Raw genomic sequence first — 20,004 nt, 5'->3', positions numbered from 1 at the left:
TTTGGATTGATTTTAAGCTAAACTAAATTATAATTTTGGATTTTAGATTGATTTTGGTTTATAAAATAAGAATCGAATAACAACTTATTATTTATTTTTAATATATATCTTTAATCATTTATAAATTTACTAAATTATTTTTCTAATCATTAGAAACTTTGATGCAATATAATATTTTAATATGTATTTCTTATCAAAAGTTTTTTTGCCAATGAAATGTTAAACTGTATTTAATTTTTCTTAATAGTTGTTTATAAATTATAATTCATAATTAAAGAGGGTTTTCATTTAATTTTGTAGAGTTGACTAATATTTAAGTTATATATATTTTTAAATGTCTCGCCTTTTTAAAAACCGATCCAAGTGAATTGTAATTTGGTTGGATCGTATCGAATTTGAATTTAGTTTGAACTATTCGGGTCCATGTTTTGGAAACCGAAATCTAGATCGGATCGAATCAAACTGATCCATTCAAACGAATAGCCCTATTCACATTAACCCAAATCTACGGTTTTTTAAAGAAATTATCGGCTGCTTTATGACATAACATTTATCTTTTTAGTTTAAAGATTAACATGAAAATAAAAATATGTGACATTGCCTCTTATCTAAGGTAAATTTGAGAAATATATCATTTAGTCAATGATCATTTGCTCAAACAAAAATAACTGACAACGGTTATTTTTTTCTCCATGTCAACCTAAAAACGATAAAGATAAATGTCATGTCATAAAACAACATAATATCTTTTAAAAAAACATATATTTTGATAAATCTGAAAGATAACTGAAAATTTAATGGTTTCTGTATATAAACAAAATATAAAAATTTATTTTGAACGCTGATAAATAAATGATTGTGTTTTTCTGTAAAGAAAAAACATAAATTTTAAATAACCAATTATATAATTATTAACTCTTTAATATCCAAACACTTCTTGTTTTGGTATATTCCATAAAAATTTCAATATTGCTAATCTTGGAAAGTTCCGAAATATAACTATTCTTGTTGTCATCATCACAAAATAAAATGTCTATCACTTTTTTGGGCTAAGTACACTAATGTTCTTGTATGTTTATCATTTTAGCGATATTCCTATTTAGTTATTTCCTTCGTAGCCCTTAAATCATTATAGCCCTTAAGACTTAAGTTACTACAGAAATAAAGAAATAATATTCAAGGTCTAATTGCTCTTTTTTTGTACTCCCTCCGTCCCAATATTATTGTCCACAGACAAAAAACACACAGATTAAGAAAAACATTAATTACCACTAACTTTATTTAATAAAATGACAGTTTTGTCCTTACTTTGCATTTAATGTTCCATTAAATGCTTAGTTGGTTAAGTAATAATGAAGGGGTATATTGGTAAAAATGTTATTTATTTTTAGAAGTGGACTATTATTTTGGGACAAACCAAAAAGGAAAGATGGACTATAATTTTGGGACGGAGGAAGTATTTTTTTTCAAAACTTTAAGACCTGTAAGGAGAGATGATTTTTTTTTTTCCTTTTTTTATATATAAATAAAAAACCTGAAAAACAATATAATGCTTTAATTAAAATACAAATAATAATAATAATAATAATAATAATAATAATAATAATAATTAAATAACTAGATAGATAGTAGAAAAATATAAAATGTTCTCATGTATTTTACCTTATTTTGAATTTAAAAAGACCAAATAATAATTCAAGGTCTAATTGCTAAAATATGTTGTCTTCTTTTGTATTTTTTTTTCAAAAAAAAAAAAAAAACAGAAAAGTAATGTAACACTTTAATTAAAATAGAAAATAATAATAATAATAACAATAATTAAATAACTAGATCGATAATAGAAAAATACAAAATGTTCTCATGTATTTTACCTTATTTTGAATTTAAAAAGACCAAATAAAACACTTTCTTGAAACCATGAGTCTGTAAAATATCACAATTTTCATGGGTTGAAAGGAAATTCCATTTGGTTTAGCATAATAACATAATAAATTATTGTAACATTTGAAAGATAGAAACAACCAAAGGGCTTCAAGTCCTGTTAGGAACATAGGTGGGTTTAAGAGAATAGTTTAGTTTAGGAGTAGAATAGATTTACCATCTAAAAAAATGAAAATTAAAAACAAATATCTTATTAAAAACTAGCTTATCAAAAATTATTTAGTTAAGTCAATAGACATTTTCTTATATAATCTCATTCAAACACTTAAAAGTGTTCTTACAAACACTTTAAATAGAATCAAATATTTCATTAACATTGTATTTTTTGTCAACTAAAAATCAAGAAACAAATGAAAAAGAAGAAGAAGAAGCAAGATAATGTCTATGGAATGAATGATAAGGCTTATTCTATATATACCCCTCCCACCCACTCTCAAATTGGTTAACATCCATCGACAATTGTTATTTGTTTTGTGACTTTAGATTAGCACTTCTAGTGCATATCCATTAGTTACCAAAAAATTGAAGAGCAAAGAGCAATTGCTACTTGCTTGTCCATCCTTACTTGGTGTTCTACGAGGTAGGTGTAACAAAAGCCCACTTGTGTAGGATTTGATACATTTAACTATCATATTTAATGATAACATTAATGATGAGTTGTCGCTTTAAAACCTTTTTCGGTTGTATGGAAGCCATTTGAGGTTCTAAAGGGCGTAGATACTAGTTGAGCCATTTGGGGCTCTAAAGGGTGTAGATACAAGTTGCCTAGTCCCCCCTTCAATGCAGTCATGATTATGTTTTGTGTATAAACTTTATATATATATTTTTTAAAATTATTATAATTTGGTGTTTGATGAGAGCATATAAATAATTTATAGTAACTTATAAGTTAGTAGTTTTGAATTTTTAATAAACTATTTGAGATAACTTATTGATAACTTAGTTTATAAATAAATAAAAAAAAAACTAGTTTTTCAACTAGCACGTCTATGAGGTGGTCGGTTAACCGTGATGTTCATATAGCAAGAAATATTGAATTGAAACTTGAAAAATGAGACCTCATTTATGAATTATTATATATTAACTCCTAAAATACATCAAATGTAAGAGTTACGGGCTTTTTTAACAATACATAAAAGATTAAGCCTTTGGCTTAAGTTCTTTTTATTTTATTAAATATAAAATACCATAAAGGGCTCAATGCTCGATCAAATGACACAACTTTGTCTTCATCAATGCACCAATCCAAGGTCTTCCCAGCTGAAAATGAAAACTCACAATCAATTGTTGCAACACCATTACAAACATTGCTAAGATATGGGCCCATAAGGCTTTTCATCATCTAAACTACAACATTAACAAGAAAAAAAAAATAGAAATTAAACCAAGTTAACATCAATAGAGAACACTTTAGGTATTTTTCTTGTTAACCTACTTCACTTATACATTGATGTCGTATCTTTGGTCGAGGGAGATGATGCTAAAGGTGGAATAGGTTGGTTCCTATTAAAATTACTATTTTGGGTTGGAGAACTTATGTGGATGCTTGCTTGCTAGATCTAATCTGGATAAAAAAGCAGTGGATTTGGATTTTATTCTTTATCCTATTTATGAAAATCATGTGGGGTCGGTTGATTTAACAATGGTAGTGTGTAGATGTGGTTGTTTTAACAACTATACGAGCTTACCACAATTCATGGCTTTTTAAATCAAAAGTTCTTAGGAAAGATGCAATGTTTGGAATGTGATTTTGAATTTTGATAAATTATTTGAAATAACTTATTGATAAACTAGTTTATAAGCTAAAAACTAGTTTTTCAACTAACTCGTCAAATAGAACCTATGAGGTGGTAAACCATAATACTCACATAGTTAGAAATATGATATTTATATTAGTCTGAAACTTGAAACCAAGACCTCATCTATGAATTATTATTTATTAATTTCAACTCCTAAAATTCATTGGATGTAAGAGTTATTCAATAGTATAGAAAAAGATTAATCTTTTGGCTTAATTTTTTTGTTGCTCCTAAAGAATAAAATACCGATCGACAGCTAGTCGACAACCCGATGCTCCATCAAATGATACAACTTTGTCTTCATCGATGCACCAATACAATCTCTTCCCAAATGAAAATGAAAACTCACAATACCATTGCAAACATTAATAAGAGATGGGCCACAAGGCTTTTCATCATATAAACTACAACATTAATTAGGAAAAAAATAGAAAGTAAAACAAGCTAACATCAATAGAGTAGACTCAAGTGTGTTTCTTGTTAACCTAATGGACTTACACATTTGGTCATGGGAGATGGTGCTAAAGGTGGAATATGGAGTAGGTTGGTTCTTATTAAAATTAATATTGAACATATTTTGATTACCTTACCGACAAATCTCAATATGACATGTACTTGACACGCAATAAACATATGTAGATAAGATATTTCAATACGTTTAATTAAACATGTTGACAAAAGCACAAATATTAAACATGTAAGATTTTGGTCCAAACTTTCAATACAAAAATGAGCATTTATATATGCAATTTCCTTAAATATTTTAAGTAAACTTGGCATGCCCAAATCCAAACCCTAATGTAAATGAAAACCTTATGCCCAAATCCAAACCCTAAAACATTTGGTAAACTTTGAAGCCCCTAATTATCCGCTTGAATCTCATTTGGCAACTTCTTTCACTGTGATTTTCCCTCTTCTAAATTTATTATGAATTTTACCCCCATTGACTTCCAAACTACTATTTATTTTATTGTTTTGAGAATTGACTTTTTCTTTTCCCCCTCCTGACTCATGCTTTTCCAACCTATTTAGTGTTTCAGTCTAACGTGACACACATATTTACAAGATTTAAACCCTAAACCTGACACGACTCAATACGAAAATAAATATGTTGATATGATATTAATTATTTAAACATGTCGACTTATGGTCTAGGCGTCTCAACCTGTTTAAGTGTTTAAGTTTTAACCCAATTGTCTCGACTCATTTAGGTTTGAACCCGACATGACACAATGCATTTGCCAACCCTACCAGCTACAATAAATTTATAGTAAAAATGAAAAGAAATTAATGAGGACAAATTTGTAATATGTTAGAACTCAAAGGAAAAGCCTTGGGACATTTTCTTTTTATTCTCATTAACTATTGTATGTATAGAATGTTGAATAGATAAATAATATATGTTTTAAGTAACAACTATATGAACAAAAGTTGTTTCTTTTTATTAAAGACCAAATGAAAGTCTTAATGAAAGTGTAAAGACCATTTCACCCTTCCTAAAAAGACAGAAAACCTTTTTCTTTCCTAACTATCTCTATTAAGTCGTTCTTTCTGCATCAAATCCAAAAAGAAACACATATATATAACTAATCATGTCCTCATCAAAACCCATTAAGTCAAAACAACAAACATCAACTTATTGTCATTCCTATAAAATAACAATTCAAAACAAATTACATCATAGGCATGTCTAGAGCTCGTAAAACATCTTTAAACTCAAACTCACTTGTGTTTTTGTTAAAACGTTCAACCAATTTGTACCTCGTGTCATTTAAATAAAAAGATTGTGCAGTTTCCAAAAGCCATTTTGCCTCTGAATCGGTTAATTTGCTTGTAAAGACAACATCACCTCTAATAAGAACTAAATCCTTTGTTTCACAAAACTCTTTGTAATGAGAAATAGTGAAGTAAGGAGAAGCTTGAGTTCCTCTTGCTTTGTAATCTTCAAGTCCAGTAAAAATAATATGTGGCATTTGTACTGTTTTACAAATTCATAAATATTAGAAAATAAGACCAAAAAAAAAACTTTTCTAACAAAAAAAAATCAAACCTTGCATAAACATCGTTGTATAACCGCTTCCTTTCCACACTGGAATCACAAAATATCGGCTACAAATTACAAAATAAGTATTTTGATCAGTTTGTGTAGTTGTGTAGGATTCCACAAATTAAAGAATCAAATTTAATAACAACAATAATGATGATAGAGGTGTTTGAAAAACATTGCTTTCAGTTGTCACTTACCAATCAGCAGCTCTGTGTTCAAGCAATTTATACAACTTTGTCTTCATTGATGCACTAATATGACCTCTTCCAATGTGAAACTGAATACAAAGTGTAAACTCACTATCAGAAGGTGAAATAACATTCATAATAGATGGACCCATAAGGCTTATCAATTATCATCAGATATCTTCAGCAATATTATAATGGAAAACAGCTATAGTATTCTATCAATCTTTTGTTCCTGAAACTGAGACACCTTTCATTATCTAGATCACAAATAATGGAAATCAGTAGTAAATGGAGTTTCGAATTGTCAGCAAATGTTCTTAATAAATGAGTTGAAATGTCAGACACAACTAGCATGCTCATTAATCTAAGGGAATTGAAATTTAAAGAAAAGAGATAATTTAAAGAGAGAGAAATCAACAAGTTGGTGAAAGTGAAAGGAACATACATCATCCCAAATTGAAGCTAGATCCTCTGGAGTTTGAAGCTTTGCTCTTTCAACATCAATGAGGGATTCCAATGGCTTGTGCTTCAATGGAGTGAAGCCAGAGGCAAAGCTTGAAAAGCTGTGGGTGGGAATTGAAACCCCTTTGTGAAAGTCCCCTGGAATGGAATGCTTTATTCCCGACTCTCTTCCCACAGAAATGGTGAAAAATGATGAACGACATTCGGCTGAAGATAGTGCGCGTCTTGAGAGTCTGGTTGCTACACGTAGCATCGTGATTCTTCTCTGTTATGCAATGTAAAAGAAAAAGTTATAGATCTTTCAGAGCTATACAGATAAGATATCAAGAAACAAAGTGTATAGTAATAACTATAGATCGATCGCTATTTGACTATTTCCCAATTGAAACGTTTCATGTTTGACATCGACAATCAAAATGCAGCTCTCTAACTGTTGCTACAGAGAGAGAGAAAAAGACATTTCGAAGTTGGATTTGGGTATACTTTAACCTAAAAGCAACACGTGTCTTACACGGGCTTGATCAAACCTCTTACAGGCATTTCGTCGAACAGTTGGAATGCATGATATGTATGCAACATCGGTAATTCAGCAGAAAAGAATCGAAACATGTCACAGTCACGAAATTGAAAAGACTAATTACAAGCGTATAGATCTTTATTCAACAACATACTTTTGATAGATCCACCCCTAAGCAACTTGTGAAAAAAATGTAAACTTCCCTATAGCTGTGTACATAATAATCAAATCAGTAACCTGTACTCTGTTGTTATACAAGAGAGCCAACTGCAGGAGCTGATAAACGGAGAAACGGTGGCCGGAATGAGATGCCGGAGCTTCTTCGCTTGGTGAGAGAGACACAAGGCGTACGATGTCGTTTGAGCAACTTCTCTGTTCTTCGATCGATTCATTCAATCCCGGACCTACAAAGGCTACAACTTGAATTTTTGCGGTCTGGATCTTGAGCCCAATAACTTAAATTTAATCCCAAAGTCAAAGCCCAAGATTTATTCATAAAACTAGAACCCTAATCCATTCTCATCCCTATCTTGGCCAATTTTTGATTAAATTGATGTTTGGGGAGTGCCATTTAAGTGTCTTTTGATGTTAATGGTGTGATGGACTTATGGAGGAGTTTAATATCATCAAATCAAAGACACCATAAAGCAAATACCAAATCAATGAATAAGACAATGAGATATTACTATAATAGATTTGATAGTCAATTTGTGGTTTTTAGTATTGGTCGTTTATGCAATTGCCGACTTCCATACGACCATATAGGGACCCATATAAATATATCATAAAGTCATATGGGGCACTTGGACAACAATTTTGATATTTTGTGTTTTGGTCTCTATTTGCATTCCAGTGGTTATATGGGGTCCTAAGATTTGTGTAAGACGTATTACAAGTTTGTATATGTGACTTGATTTGGTTAATCGAGTCGTTTTGGATGTTGCAGGTGTCATCAAGATTTTGACATAGTACTTTCTCACCACATGTCCTATAAAATAATGACTAACAAAAAAACACATTTTATAATAACATATTTAAATTATGATTTTAATGATTTTTTATCATGAGGATCATATCCTATATGGGATGCATACAAAGTCATGGGGAATTGGTGTTTTGATTTTAGTACGACTTGAACATTTGATGTGAGATATGAGGCTGTCCGGAGTGGTCACCAAATCACACGTGGGATGCTGACTTGGACACCTTGGAGATACGTGAACACCGACCCCAGGGTGGGTGGGTTGGCTGTGACGTGAAGGGTGAGACGGAAGAAGACGCAGAAGATGATTGGCTGCTTGTTTTCGACCATTGCTCATGACAGTTTCCGCTATTAAAAAAATTGAATTAATTATTTCTTTAATTTCTATCTATATATCCATTCACTTACACATAATTTTCAAACTAAAACACACACGTACAATCTTTCAAAACAAACACTCTCTTCTACCTATGGATCCAAACCAAAATACCCTACCCACCCCAGACAATCCAAATGATCCATTATCAAATCTTAGCTACATGCAACTAATAACATCTATAGTTCAACAACAATCTCTATTTATCAATCTTCCATACCACCCACACTACTACTAACACCAACAACCACCACAAATCAATCAACCTCAATTTCAAGCCTTTCAATAACAATATTCTCCGCAATTTCAAGTCCAAACGTCCCAACGCCAACAAACTTCATAACCATCTCAAGTTCCGTTATCTCAACCCATAAACCTCGACAATGACGACGACGGTGAATGGGTTGAAGAAACACAACCAAGTCGTAGAAGGCAAAAAAATCAAAAGATCCAAAAAAAGTACGCAATGGACCGAGGAGGATGAGGAAACTTTAGCTAAAGCTTGGATTTTCATATCACAAGACAGGGATGTCGGCAATGCGAAAACAAGTCAAAGCTTTTGGAATCGTGTTTTAGACCACTTCCACACTTTATTAGGAAGGAAAATGAGTCGGACATACGACTCGGTCAATGCAAAATGGCGTGTCCTTCGAGCGGCTTGCACCAAATTTAACGACATATTTGATAATTTTAAAAATATGCATAGAAGTTGTAGCAACAATTTCAACATTTTTATAAACCGCGTTGTACCAATACAAAATTACCAACAATGGTAAAACATTTTCCAACCAAAAGCGTAGGAAGTTTGTCGCAATGGTCCAAAATGAGTCATTTATCCGGAAACAACGCATTCAGGATCTACCACCGGTTCCAACAAAAGGCCAAGAACGTCCGAGACAGACATTGGTGTTAACCTCGACCTCAATGATGAGTTCAACGCCACCGAGGGGGAGGATCCACCGGACGTCCAACTTCGTCGACCACCGGAAGGGTAAAGCGAGAAAGGGGTCGTCTTCTAGCGGAAAATCAACCAACGAAGACGTATTAGCGGAGAAAATCGACAAAACTCTAAATTTTTTAGAAATTGTTTTTTTAGTCAACGGAGGAAGCTCGTCGACGACAATTGACACTCACCGATCTTCAAATTATAAACACGGTGTCGCAACCAAATTTCGACCCAAAAAATTTAAGAGTGTTTTTAAAAATTCAACAAAAAGTTCTCGACAAATGTCGCAACTAGATTCTATGTTTTTATTTTTTTAGTAATTTAGGTTTAATTTCTATGTTATTTTTATGTTTTTTTTTAGTATTTTAGTTTTCAATTTCTATGTGTGTTTTATGTTTTTTTAGTAATTTAAGTTTATTTTTCTATTTTTTTAGGTTTAATTTCCTATGTTTTTTAGTTAACGTAATGTGGTTTCAATTAATGTAAAATATTTTATTATGTTTTTGTTTAATTTAATCATAAAAATATAATAAAATAAAATTGTCGAGTGGTGACTATTTCTTATGTCTAGTGGGTTGGTAGTGAGTTGACGATGAAGTTGACGTGTCGCAGAGGCGACCGCACTTTTCGGTGAGTTGGTGGTGACCACTCCCTATAGCCTTAGTGACTCTTTGATCACTTTTGTATTGCAATGTGCTATTTGTTTTTAAAATAAGTAACCGAAGCATCTCTGTAACCATTTGCAAAAGAAAACATGGATCACACCTGTATGTGGTCTGTAACCATTTGCAAAAGAAAATATGGATCACACGTATGTGATCCGTAAGATGAAGATTGTTTTTTAAATTCTACAAACTGTTAAAATAAATTAATATTTAAATAAATTATTTTAAAAAATGTTTTTTTCTTCATTAATTTTTATCAATAGTTTTATATATATATATATATATATATATATATATATATATATATATATATATATATAAACTATATTGTTAATTCGAGACAATATTCATGAATAAATAGAATCAGTCAATTGATTCAAATCGTTTTCAAAAAGAAAAAAAATGCTAGGCAAAAATTCATGAAACCATCAAATTATCCTTAAAAAGAGCTAATTGCAATATATATATATATATATATATATATATATATATATATATATATATATATATATATATATATATATATATATATATAGAGAGAGAGAGAGAGAGAGAGAGAGAGAGGTTTAGGTTCTACGGAAAACAAAAAATCCTAAAAATCATAAAAATGCATAAAAAAATACGTAGAGATCACAAAAAAAAAATTGAATTTTTTATGAAAAAATCGCTACTTTTACTATAGATTTGTTGAATTTTTTTTTGAAAAAAACCAATTTTTTTTTATAAAAAAAATTGATTTTTTTTCAGCGATTTTGTTAAAAAAGTAGCGATTTTTTCATAAAAAAATTTAAAAAAAAGTTTTGTGACCTCTAAGTTTTTTTTATGCATTTTAAAGGTTTTTTAGGGTTTTTTTTTTGTTTTCCAAATAATCCTTCCATATAGTCGGTCCATGGGGAGTTCAGAAGGTGTTCAGCCAATGAACATGGCCCATACTTTTTTTTAGCATTTATAGTAAGTTGTGTTCAGTTAAGGGCCTAAATAGAAATTAGGTTTGGTAAGCATCAAGCGACACAACGCAAGGAGGAGCAGGAAAACCAATTTTTTTAGGGAAAAGAAAAAACGCTTCGATTTCTTCTTTTTCACTGATAACGCACAGGTACAAATTAAATCATTCTCATGACAGGAAACAACGAGATTATTATTGCTTAATATCAGTAGGTTTAAGAGGCAATCATCAATCTTACTAGTTACTTCTCTCTTCACGAAATTCTGAAGGCTGAAGCAACGATTTAAGATGCAATCATCAATCTTGAGGTTTCAAAATCAGAAGGTAAAGGATTTTTGAGTTTTGAATTTTTCTGATTTTTTTTCTACTTCGTTTTTTATGGGTTTGTAATAAGAAAGTAAGGAGCTCTTATTTTTTGATTTTGAAGGCATAGACAAAGTATTTTTGAAAACCGAAAGGCAGAAGGAAGTCGGTTTCGAAAATCAGAAGGAATAAAGAAATCAAATTTGATTCTTGAAGGTACAATCAACTCAACTTCTATTTTTTCCTTTTGGGTTTGTTTTTTATTTTTATTTATGATTATTTATGATTTATAAGAAGTAAATCAGTTTTTTTTCTTTCATTCTTTTTGAATCCTATTTTCTTGATTTTAGATGCATTGAAGCAAAAATCTTTGAATTGTTAATCTTTCTTTGAGGTTTAGAAGTTTATGATTTTTAGATTTTTTTTAGTTTCAGAAAACTAAAGGGTAACTTTATGATTTCTGATTTTTTAGATAGAAGCAAATTATAGTTTTATTTTTCTCATACTATAATATAACTTGCTGGTTTCATTTTGTTCTTTTTACAGTTTTATTAGAAGCAAATCATCGATCAAAGTTTTATCTTCAGAATCAAGAAGAGAAGCAAATCCACACATCAGAGCATTAGAAGGATTACAGTTTTCAATTTGAAGCAAATTTGCTGCTTTTTTTTTTTTTTTTTTTTTTTTTTTTGTGTGTGTGTATTATTTTTTCATGAAAATTTAACTTATGTATTTTACAATAAAAATGAAAAAGTATAATTGGTTTACTTAAATGTTTAGATCTTTCTAGTTTTAGGGCCCATTTTTTGTTAAAATGCACAGGGCCTTCAAAATCTTCCGGCCGACCCTGATATATATATATATATATATATATATATATATATATATATATATATATATATATATATATATATATATATATATATATATATATATATATATATATATATATATATATATATGCATGAAACCTATCTATGGGAAAATTCAAACAAATGATTCAAAGGTAATCAACACAAAAAATTGAATTTATTAGCATAATCTTTAAACATATGATAATCGAGTTGGTTGAACAAGAATATTTGCTATTGTTTGCTAATTGATATCGTCATTTATATTCATATATTTTATGTGACATATTAGTATTTTTAGCTTTATTTTGGTCTTAAATTAAGATATATGATACTTATTATTTTTAAATTTCATTTTGTAGCCATAAAGACATTTTTGGATTAAAAGGAATTGACATGTACGAAAGTTGGAGTGTTGTAATGGATCAGTAAAAAAAAGTTATATTGCAAAATATAGAAGTCTGCGACACAGAATATAGAAGATTGTTTACATAATAAACCAGCATATGGATATTTGTGCCAAGCTGACTTGGATAAATCGAGAGTTGGAGGAATCGATAGATTATTATTGGAGCGAGATTTGGAGGAATCAAGAGTTGATACACATTGAATCATTTGGTATGCTTTTATACAATATGTTTAGCAAAGTTTTATGATTTATATTCGTGTTTTCACTTGGGTTATAGGCTAATAACTCTAATTTTGTTTAGAGTTGATGATCCTCTAGACTATGTGTTTATTTCGATAAATTTGGATTAAAACTAATTGTTTATTCATTATATTTAGTTGATAAAGATCATCATGTGTTAAAGTCATTACATTTACAATTTATTGTCGAGTATTAAAACGTTTGATTAGGGCTCTAAATAACACGACATGGCGTAGCCAAGGCATGTCATGGCGTTGAGACGTGGTGTAGACGTCCCGAAAACGACCTAGGCGGCTATATAAAGCTTGGCACTCGAATAACGTGGTAAGGCGTGAAAAGGTGCATGTTTTTGTGTAACACATTTTTTTGGCCACCTATGGAGCCGAGGTTCCAACATGCTTTGCGAGTAGCCATAGTCATTGTAGGTGAACCTTCGTGGCCACAAAGGGGGTTTTTGTTCCTCCTTAGATTTGATCTAAGGATATAACATGTTATTGTAATGCTCATTGACTTTTTGAAAGAATAAATTTTTGTAAAGTTTTATTATGATTGTAAATCGATGACTATATGTTAGATTAAATGTATATTAACATGAGAAAACATTAGGTTTTTGTTAACATATGACTTGCTTATATAATTAGATGATAGTAAAAATATACATACATATATATAAAATTATAAATTATATTAAAATTTTGTTGTCTTGTCACACCTTGAAAAACGTCAAAACATCACCATGTCTTGCAAGGCTTAAGGCTTGTTTATGTTGTCAAGTTATGTCTTATATTATTTATAGCCATGGTTTCGATGAACATTTTATACATGTTTACTTTAATCATTTTGATTTTATGAACATAATATTGTATGTCTAGAGTTTGATAAAAACGTAGAGTCAAATAGTAAATTTGGCAACTCTAACGTGTGAGAATGCATGTGATGACCATTCATATTGTAACACCCCATTTTCCCTACTTCCACAAATTGTAATAATAAGCAGTTATTATGAAATATGGATTAGAAATATGTTACTTTTGAGCCAAAATAATCATCATAAACATGTAGAAGACGTCAATACGATTTTCGTAGATATATTAAACGCTTAAATCCGACTTCATATGAAGAAGTTATGCTTCTTCGAAGTTTCGCTATTAAATCGACACAACTCTGCGTATCGAAAAAGTGAAATTTAGATAGATTGCGTATTAGCCTAAGCAATCTAAATGAAAGTCTTAGAAATCGTAAAACCGAGAGCATGCATATAAAGAACGTCCAAATATGATTATGTATGGGGAAGTTATGATTTTTAGAAGTTTCAACGCAACGGTGTGCGACATAGAAACCAAAATTAAGATCAGTCGATTGTTAGAAAAAGCAATCTAAACGAGTTGAAGATCCCGTCGATATGATTTTTTTCAATATAAAGAAAGCCGACAATGGAGTCCGTATGAAAGAATTATGAATTTTACACGGTCGTCAACAATGTAATCTTCATGGACTGTTAAATTTAAGATCGGACGAGAATTATCCAACAAAGTCTAAATGAAAGTCGTAGTACTCGTCGATAGTTATACGTGGATTTAAATAACGTAAAAAAATGGAGCTCGTATGAGAAAGATACAATTTTTAGAAGATCTGTAATTTTACCTGGCTTGGAAGGTCCAGAGAGAGACACGTAGCAAGCCAGGGTCCATCCAACCCACCTACCAAAAGGCGCGGTGCATTTGATAGGTGGCGCGGTGCGGCCTGCCTGATGTTGTCCTATAAATTGCCTGCAAGTCCCATTCACTCCTCACACCCATTTCTCATACCTCTCTCTTTAGATCCGATTGTTTAGGGAGTTATCGAGAGTTTAAGGAATTCCACCCTTTAGTGAAACTCTAAGGCATCTAAAGGTCGGTGAAATAAAAGTGTTCGGTATCTAATTCCTGCCAACGCAAATCCCAATTTTCACTAGAAACTCATATAAGGTAAGCTGCACTTACTACACCTTAAATGTAAATTATATTTATATTTGTACTCGTTATTATGAATATATAAAAATAAGATTATCAATATTTTCAATTACAATACTGAATGGTCACACTGTCTTGGTTGTTGGATTTCAGGAAAGCTAAAAGCTGAAATGATCCTACCTCCCAACTGTCCTGTCTGGTCTATCCTTATGTGATAGAACTCTCACTATTCATTGAAATTAGTAAAGGATCTAGCCTTTCATTACTAGATTCCCATAGGAACTAATAAACTATAATATTATAGGTAAATCCTCGTTGACGTGTTGCTTTCCAGTTGAATTTTCTGGTTAACTGTTAATCCTATAAGAAATTGTTCAGGTGAGTTCTTCTCATTATATTGTATACTCCATTATGTATCATTTGTATGTTAGGATATAGTTGGCCTGTAGTATGAAGTTAGACCACTAGACTAGCTTAATTAGTTTACTGTCATGTTGAACCATTTGTCTGTTATATGAGTGTTAATATATATATATATATATATATATATATATATATATATATATATATGTGTGTGTGTGTGTGTGTGTGTGAGTTATGGGCATACCAGCTTCGTGTTGAAGGCCAATGTACTTGGGTGGACCAGTGTTACGCTGAAGGAAAAAGGTTGGACCAACTTTACGTTGAAGGCAAAAGGGACAAACCAACTTTATGTTAAAGGTCGTTATGTTTATGCATTGTATCTGTATTGTGGTATGTGGTATCTTGGAGGAATTCACTAAGCCTCATCTTATAGTTGTTGAATATCTTCTTTTCAGGTTGTTCTTCGGATTGAGGAAAGGCTTACGCATAAGTGTACCTGCATCGAAGGCATTAATAAAATATTTTAAGACTTCCGATAAAACTATCTTTTATAATTAAATATGTGATATAACATGTGTAAGACTTATATTTTGAATAACTAAAAATAAAAATTTTGCCTTGAAAATCGGGACTTTCCAAGTTGGTGTCAGAGCCCTGCTTTAAGAGAATTAGATGAACACTCATGTGATTTCAGAGTCAAACTAAGGATCTGAGTATCAAATAAACAATTTTATAAAAAGAAATTATGCAAAAAGGAAGAAAATGTGATGCGTACAGTCAATCAGAGCTAAAAAAGGAACGTGATTCCCAAAATATCCATATTATTATATCTGTTGATATATGGTCTGTTAGAAACGCATGCTAGTATATACGCTAGGGATATTTTCAGGAATTACAGGAATAAGAATTGTATGATACTTAAGATACCTTATAGCCTAGATAATTATTTGCTAATTGTTGCCTACAACCTATATTGGTGTTGATTAGTTATTCGATAAATACGTTAGGTTACATGCTCCTAGAATTAAAATGTTTGATTTTAGCGGTTAGGTTACATGCTCCTAGAATTAAAATGTTTGACTTTAGCAGCATGCAATCGTATTTCGTCCGATAACTAGTTAGATTCGGTATAAGTTCTTCCTCAGAAAATAGTAGGATGAAGTAGAAGGAATCCTAGGAGAAGAATTTAAGAAAATAATAATTAGGTCCTTATAACACTATGCGTGCGAAAAGACCTAACGATATGTATAACAATTGGGAATTTCCCGCCACCAATTATCACTAAAGATTAACATCAACAGATAATAATGATATAAATTTTCATACCAAAGGAAAATATGATCTATTAAATAATTATAATAGGGTAAAAAATGAGTGACCCAAAAGTTATATCACTTTTTATGATGGTTAGCGTATTTGGAAAGTACACAACAAAGTGATACCAAAGATATAAGCATTGCATAAATTTGACTCCGATTAGAGGAGTTAATATTTCATAAAATATAAAAACCAACTGTGTTAATAAACACTATTAACATCAAAATGACACAAGGAGAACGATTGAGTTTCGGCTAACGTCACAAAAAGGAAAATCGTAGTACTCTAAGAGATAAGTACTTTGAAAGGAAAAAGGTCAAAAACGGAGTTCATATGAAGGAAATACGATTTTTAGAAAATTATAAAATAGGGGTTAAAAATGAAAGTCAAAATCTGGCAACGCGGGTTTAAGGAAAGTTGCAGTACTAGTAGAGAGCTACACAAATATATATAGAGAAGGTAAGAAACAAGATTCATATAAGGAAGATATAAATTTTTATAAAAGATTTAGGGGTGCATGCCTAGTGTGCATCATGCCCGTCGCGCACACCTGACACCCAAATTCTTCAAAGATTAGCGAGACGTGGACCATCAGAAGTGCGACTCGTGGCAAGCTCTGGATGGAGCCATGACGCAAGTGCACGTTGCACATGAAGTGTGTTGCACGCACAACCACTATAAATAGAGGTGCTCAAATTCTGATTTTCTCATCCCAAACACTCTCTATACATTACAAGCTGTTTCAGAGACCCTCCCGATGATGTGAAGCTTCGGATGCAATGACTCGGATGCTTCAAAATATGCTACTAGAGTGAGTTCACGACCCCTATTTTACTATTTTAAATGTTTTACCGCGGGGGGGGGGGGGGGGGGGGGATACATTTTTATTAAATAGTTTTATCAAAATATATTTATATTAATAAATATTAAATTGTTTTAAAGCTTAGAGCCTTAGGATAATGTATCTATAGATACTATACCTAGTTATAAGCTATGATATTATGCCTAAGAGATATGATGCCCAATAGTCTACAAAAAGATAATACCTATATCTTATAATGTCCAAATCCCTATGATAACATAATACCTAGAAGTTATGTTGGTCAAATATATGGGTATGCACCGTACTTAGTTGTTACTCTGCCAAAATATCTTGTTTTCAAATAACCATAATTAGGGTATATATATATATATATATATATATATATATATATATATATATATATATATATGAATACTTATATATACAAAATAATTATGAGGTCTAAAAGATAAAAGATAAATACTTAATGTCAATGTGTTAGTAAGCTGTTATATTCATCCAAAGGCCTTGATTAAATTGGGCATTCCCCGATACCTATAATCGTTAATCTTGTGACAGATAGGAAGATATGTATAGATTTATATGGGGTCTGACAACCTCACTTATGATTGCTAACTACAATTCCAGAAAGATAACTTTCTTATTATTCAGTATTCGACATCCGATGAAACATCAGGAGGGACAAAATTATTAGTCAAACAACGTCGATTATGGGGGCTCATGGTAATACATTAGATCACCTTAGAGATCAGACTACCATTAGGGACGCCTTAGAATGGTAAATAAAATACGTTAAGACTAGATAAATATCCTAAAAGATAATAAGATAGGATCGGTAGGTATCCTAGAAGATAATGAGATAGGATCGATAGATACCCTAAAAAAAATTAAGATAGGATAGTTAGATATTCTCTAAAGATAATAAATTAGGGTTACAAAATATCCTAAAAGATAATAATATAGGAGGTGATATAATAAAACATAGGAAACTAGGAAGCTAAGAATCCCAAAGAGTTTATTATACCTTTACCTCAAAACCTGTGAACTCACCAACATTAAGTTGACGTTTTTCAAAAATCGCATGTCTTCCTAGGATAGAATAAAGATCAAGTCAGGAAAGGATTATCGACATGAAGACTTGTAGATTTTCATTTAGATAGGTAATTATGATTAGCGCTCTGTGATTTGGGAAATGTTTGTACCGTCACCACTCGACATTTCCGCCATCGGCAGGGGAGGGTGTGACAAATTGGTATCAGAGCTAATTGTTATAGCGAATTAGTATTTCTCTAGGAATTATGACTATAGCTTAGGAAATAAAATCCGATTAGTTTTGTTCTCAAACCTATAAACAAAAATATTACTGCTAATTACCCTACTGATAGACTACGTACTGGAGAGGTGCCTAGGCTGGAATTGTCGACTTGGGTTTTTGGATTTCAGAACATCTCTATGCCAAAATGGTCCTGCCAACCGAATTTTCCTACTTGGCTGAACCATACATAGTTTACAAGTACAAAACAATAATAATTGGCAATCTCGAATAACATATACAAATCATACATAAGACAAATATCCAGGATGGTTCGATATGAAAAGGTTGAGTCACTCCTAAAACATAGCCTGATCAACTATGTTTAGTCTTAACTGAACCAATACATCGACTAAATTGGGGATTGATAAACCATAAAACTAAAATCATACAAATATAAACTTGTAAGTACCATAATACAAAGTATCAACCTCAACATACTCATCGTTTCTCTCATACTCAGCCTCCTCGTCCTTCGTACCATCGTCGTCATCATCATCAGTATCCCCATGATGTGTGCCTAAAGGACAAGCACCATCATAATCGGCGCCCTTGTAACGTCCTAAAAATCAGAGTAAAATTTTCATTTTTAAAACATAATTCCATAAATCCATAATTTACCAAAACATTGTTTACAAATCATAATAAGTCAAAGTATTAAATCATGGTATGAATCAACATAAACTACAGGATGATATGTACAATCACGCATTCGCTTTTCCCCGCTTATAAGAAGTACCTAAAACATTGAAATCCAAACTGTAAGCCAAAGCTTAGTGAGCTTTCTAAAATACCTCACACCACAAATAAATACATATACAATACAAGCATGCATACAGGGTTTATTGGTCCTTGACCTCAAGCCAATCGTACCGGGTTTGTTGGTTTACAACACATAGCAGTAAAACCTCAACCCAACCATCTAGGGTTTGTTGGCACATGGCCTCGAACCAACCATCCATATGTCAACATATACACAAACAAATCACACATAGAACTATCATAACAATCCTACATCCTAGGATACATAAAATCAATAAATGGGTCGGCCTTGGTGCCTTAGAGCCATCGACATAGTGAGAGAACTCACCTCCCAGTCTAAAAAGGTCGTTGAACAGGACACTGCTCCGAATATCAGCTCTACCGGTCACCTATTTATCAAATCGTAACCAATCTCAAATATAACTCAAAATACCCTTAGGTCAAACTTGGTCAAATTCTGGTCAAAGTCAAAAAGTCAAACTTGGTCAACAAAGTTGAGTACGCCCAATGTACTCAGTTGGTATGCACAATGTCCACGAGGCTTGACCAAAACAGGCTGGGTTGACCTCGTACGCCCAACGTACCTGGGTTACGCCCAACGTATGTGATGGGGTCTTTTTCTTCTTATTAAGAGCTTAATCCTTAATCTCTTTTGCCCATATTCCAGATTTAGTCTTAATAATATGTCTTTAACCATAAAGTTTCCAAATTTATGGCCTTGTCTGGCTATTAAGTGCCCAAACACAAAAACTCTAACTCCTTAACCCATTAAGATAACCTAGATCATGCATGGAAGGAAACTA

At 31.6% G+C, this 20,004-nt stretch overlaps 1 protein-coding gene across 1 annotated transcript in view; it reads right to left on the bottom strand.

The window, feature by feature from the left end:
• Window positions 1-5,351: 5,351 nt before the first annotated feature.
• The window catches only part of LOC145063847 (ATP synthase F1 complex assembly factor), a 31,066-nt gene continuing 16,413 nt past the window's right edge, over window positions 5,352-20,004 (bottom strand). Inside the window, exons 2-8 of the mRNA XM_079011421.1 lie at window positions 19,530-19,590; window positions 18,852-19,001; window positions 7,192-7,409; window positions 6,421-6,702; window positions 5,985-6,064; window positions 5,791-5,849; window positions 5,352-5,718 (exon numbers count right to left, since the gene is read on the bottom strand). Coding sequence (XP_078867547.1) covers window positions 5,414-5,718; window positions 5,791-5,849; window positions 5,985-6,064; window positions 6,421-6,702; window positions 7,192-7,409; window positions 18,852-19,001; window positions 19,530-19,590 — 1,155 coding nt within the window. The 3' untranslated portion in view covers window positions 5,352-5,413. The remainder of the gene's footprint in view (window positions 5,719-5,790; window positions 5,850-5,984; window positions 6,065-6,420; window positions 6,703-7,191; window positions 7,410-18,851; window positions 19,002-19,529; window positions 19,591-20,004) is intronic.

This window comes from Lactuca serriola, chromosome 7 (assembly GCF_051521515.1).
Source record: "Lactuca serriola cultivar US96UC23 chromosome 7, Lser_US96UC23_V15, whole genome shotgun sequence".
Taxonomy (NCBI): domain Eukaryota; kingdom Viridiplantae; phylum Streptophyta; class Magnoliopsida; order Asterales; family Asteraceae; genus Lactuca; species Lactuca serriola.
The sequence above is the reverse complement of the archived record's forward strand: the minus strand, read 5'-3'. Positions and strand labels throughout refer to the sequence as shown.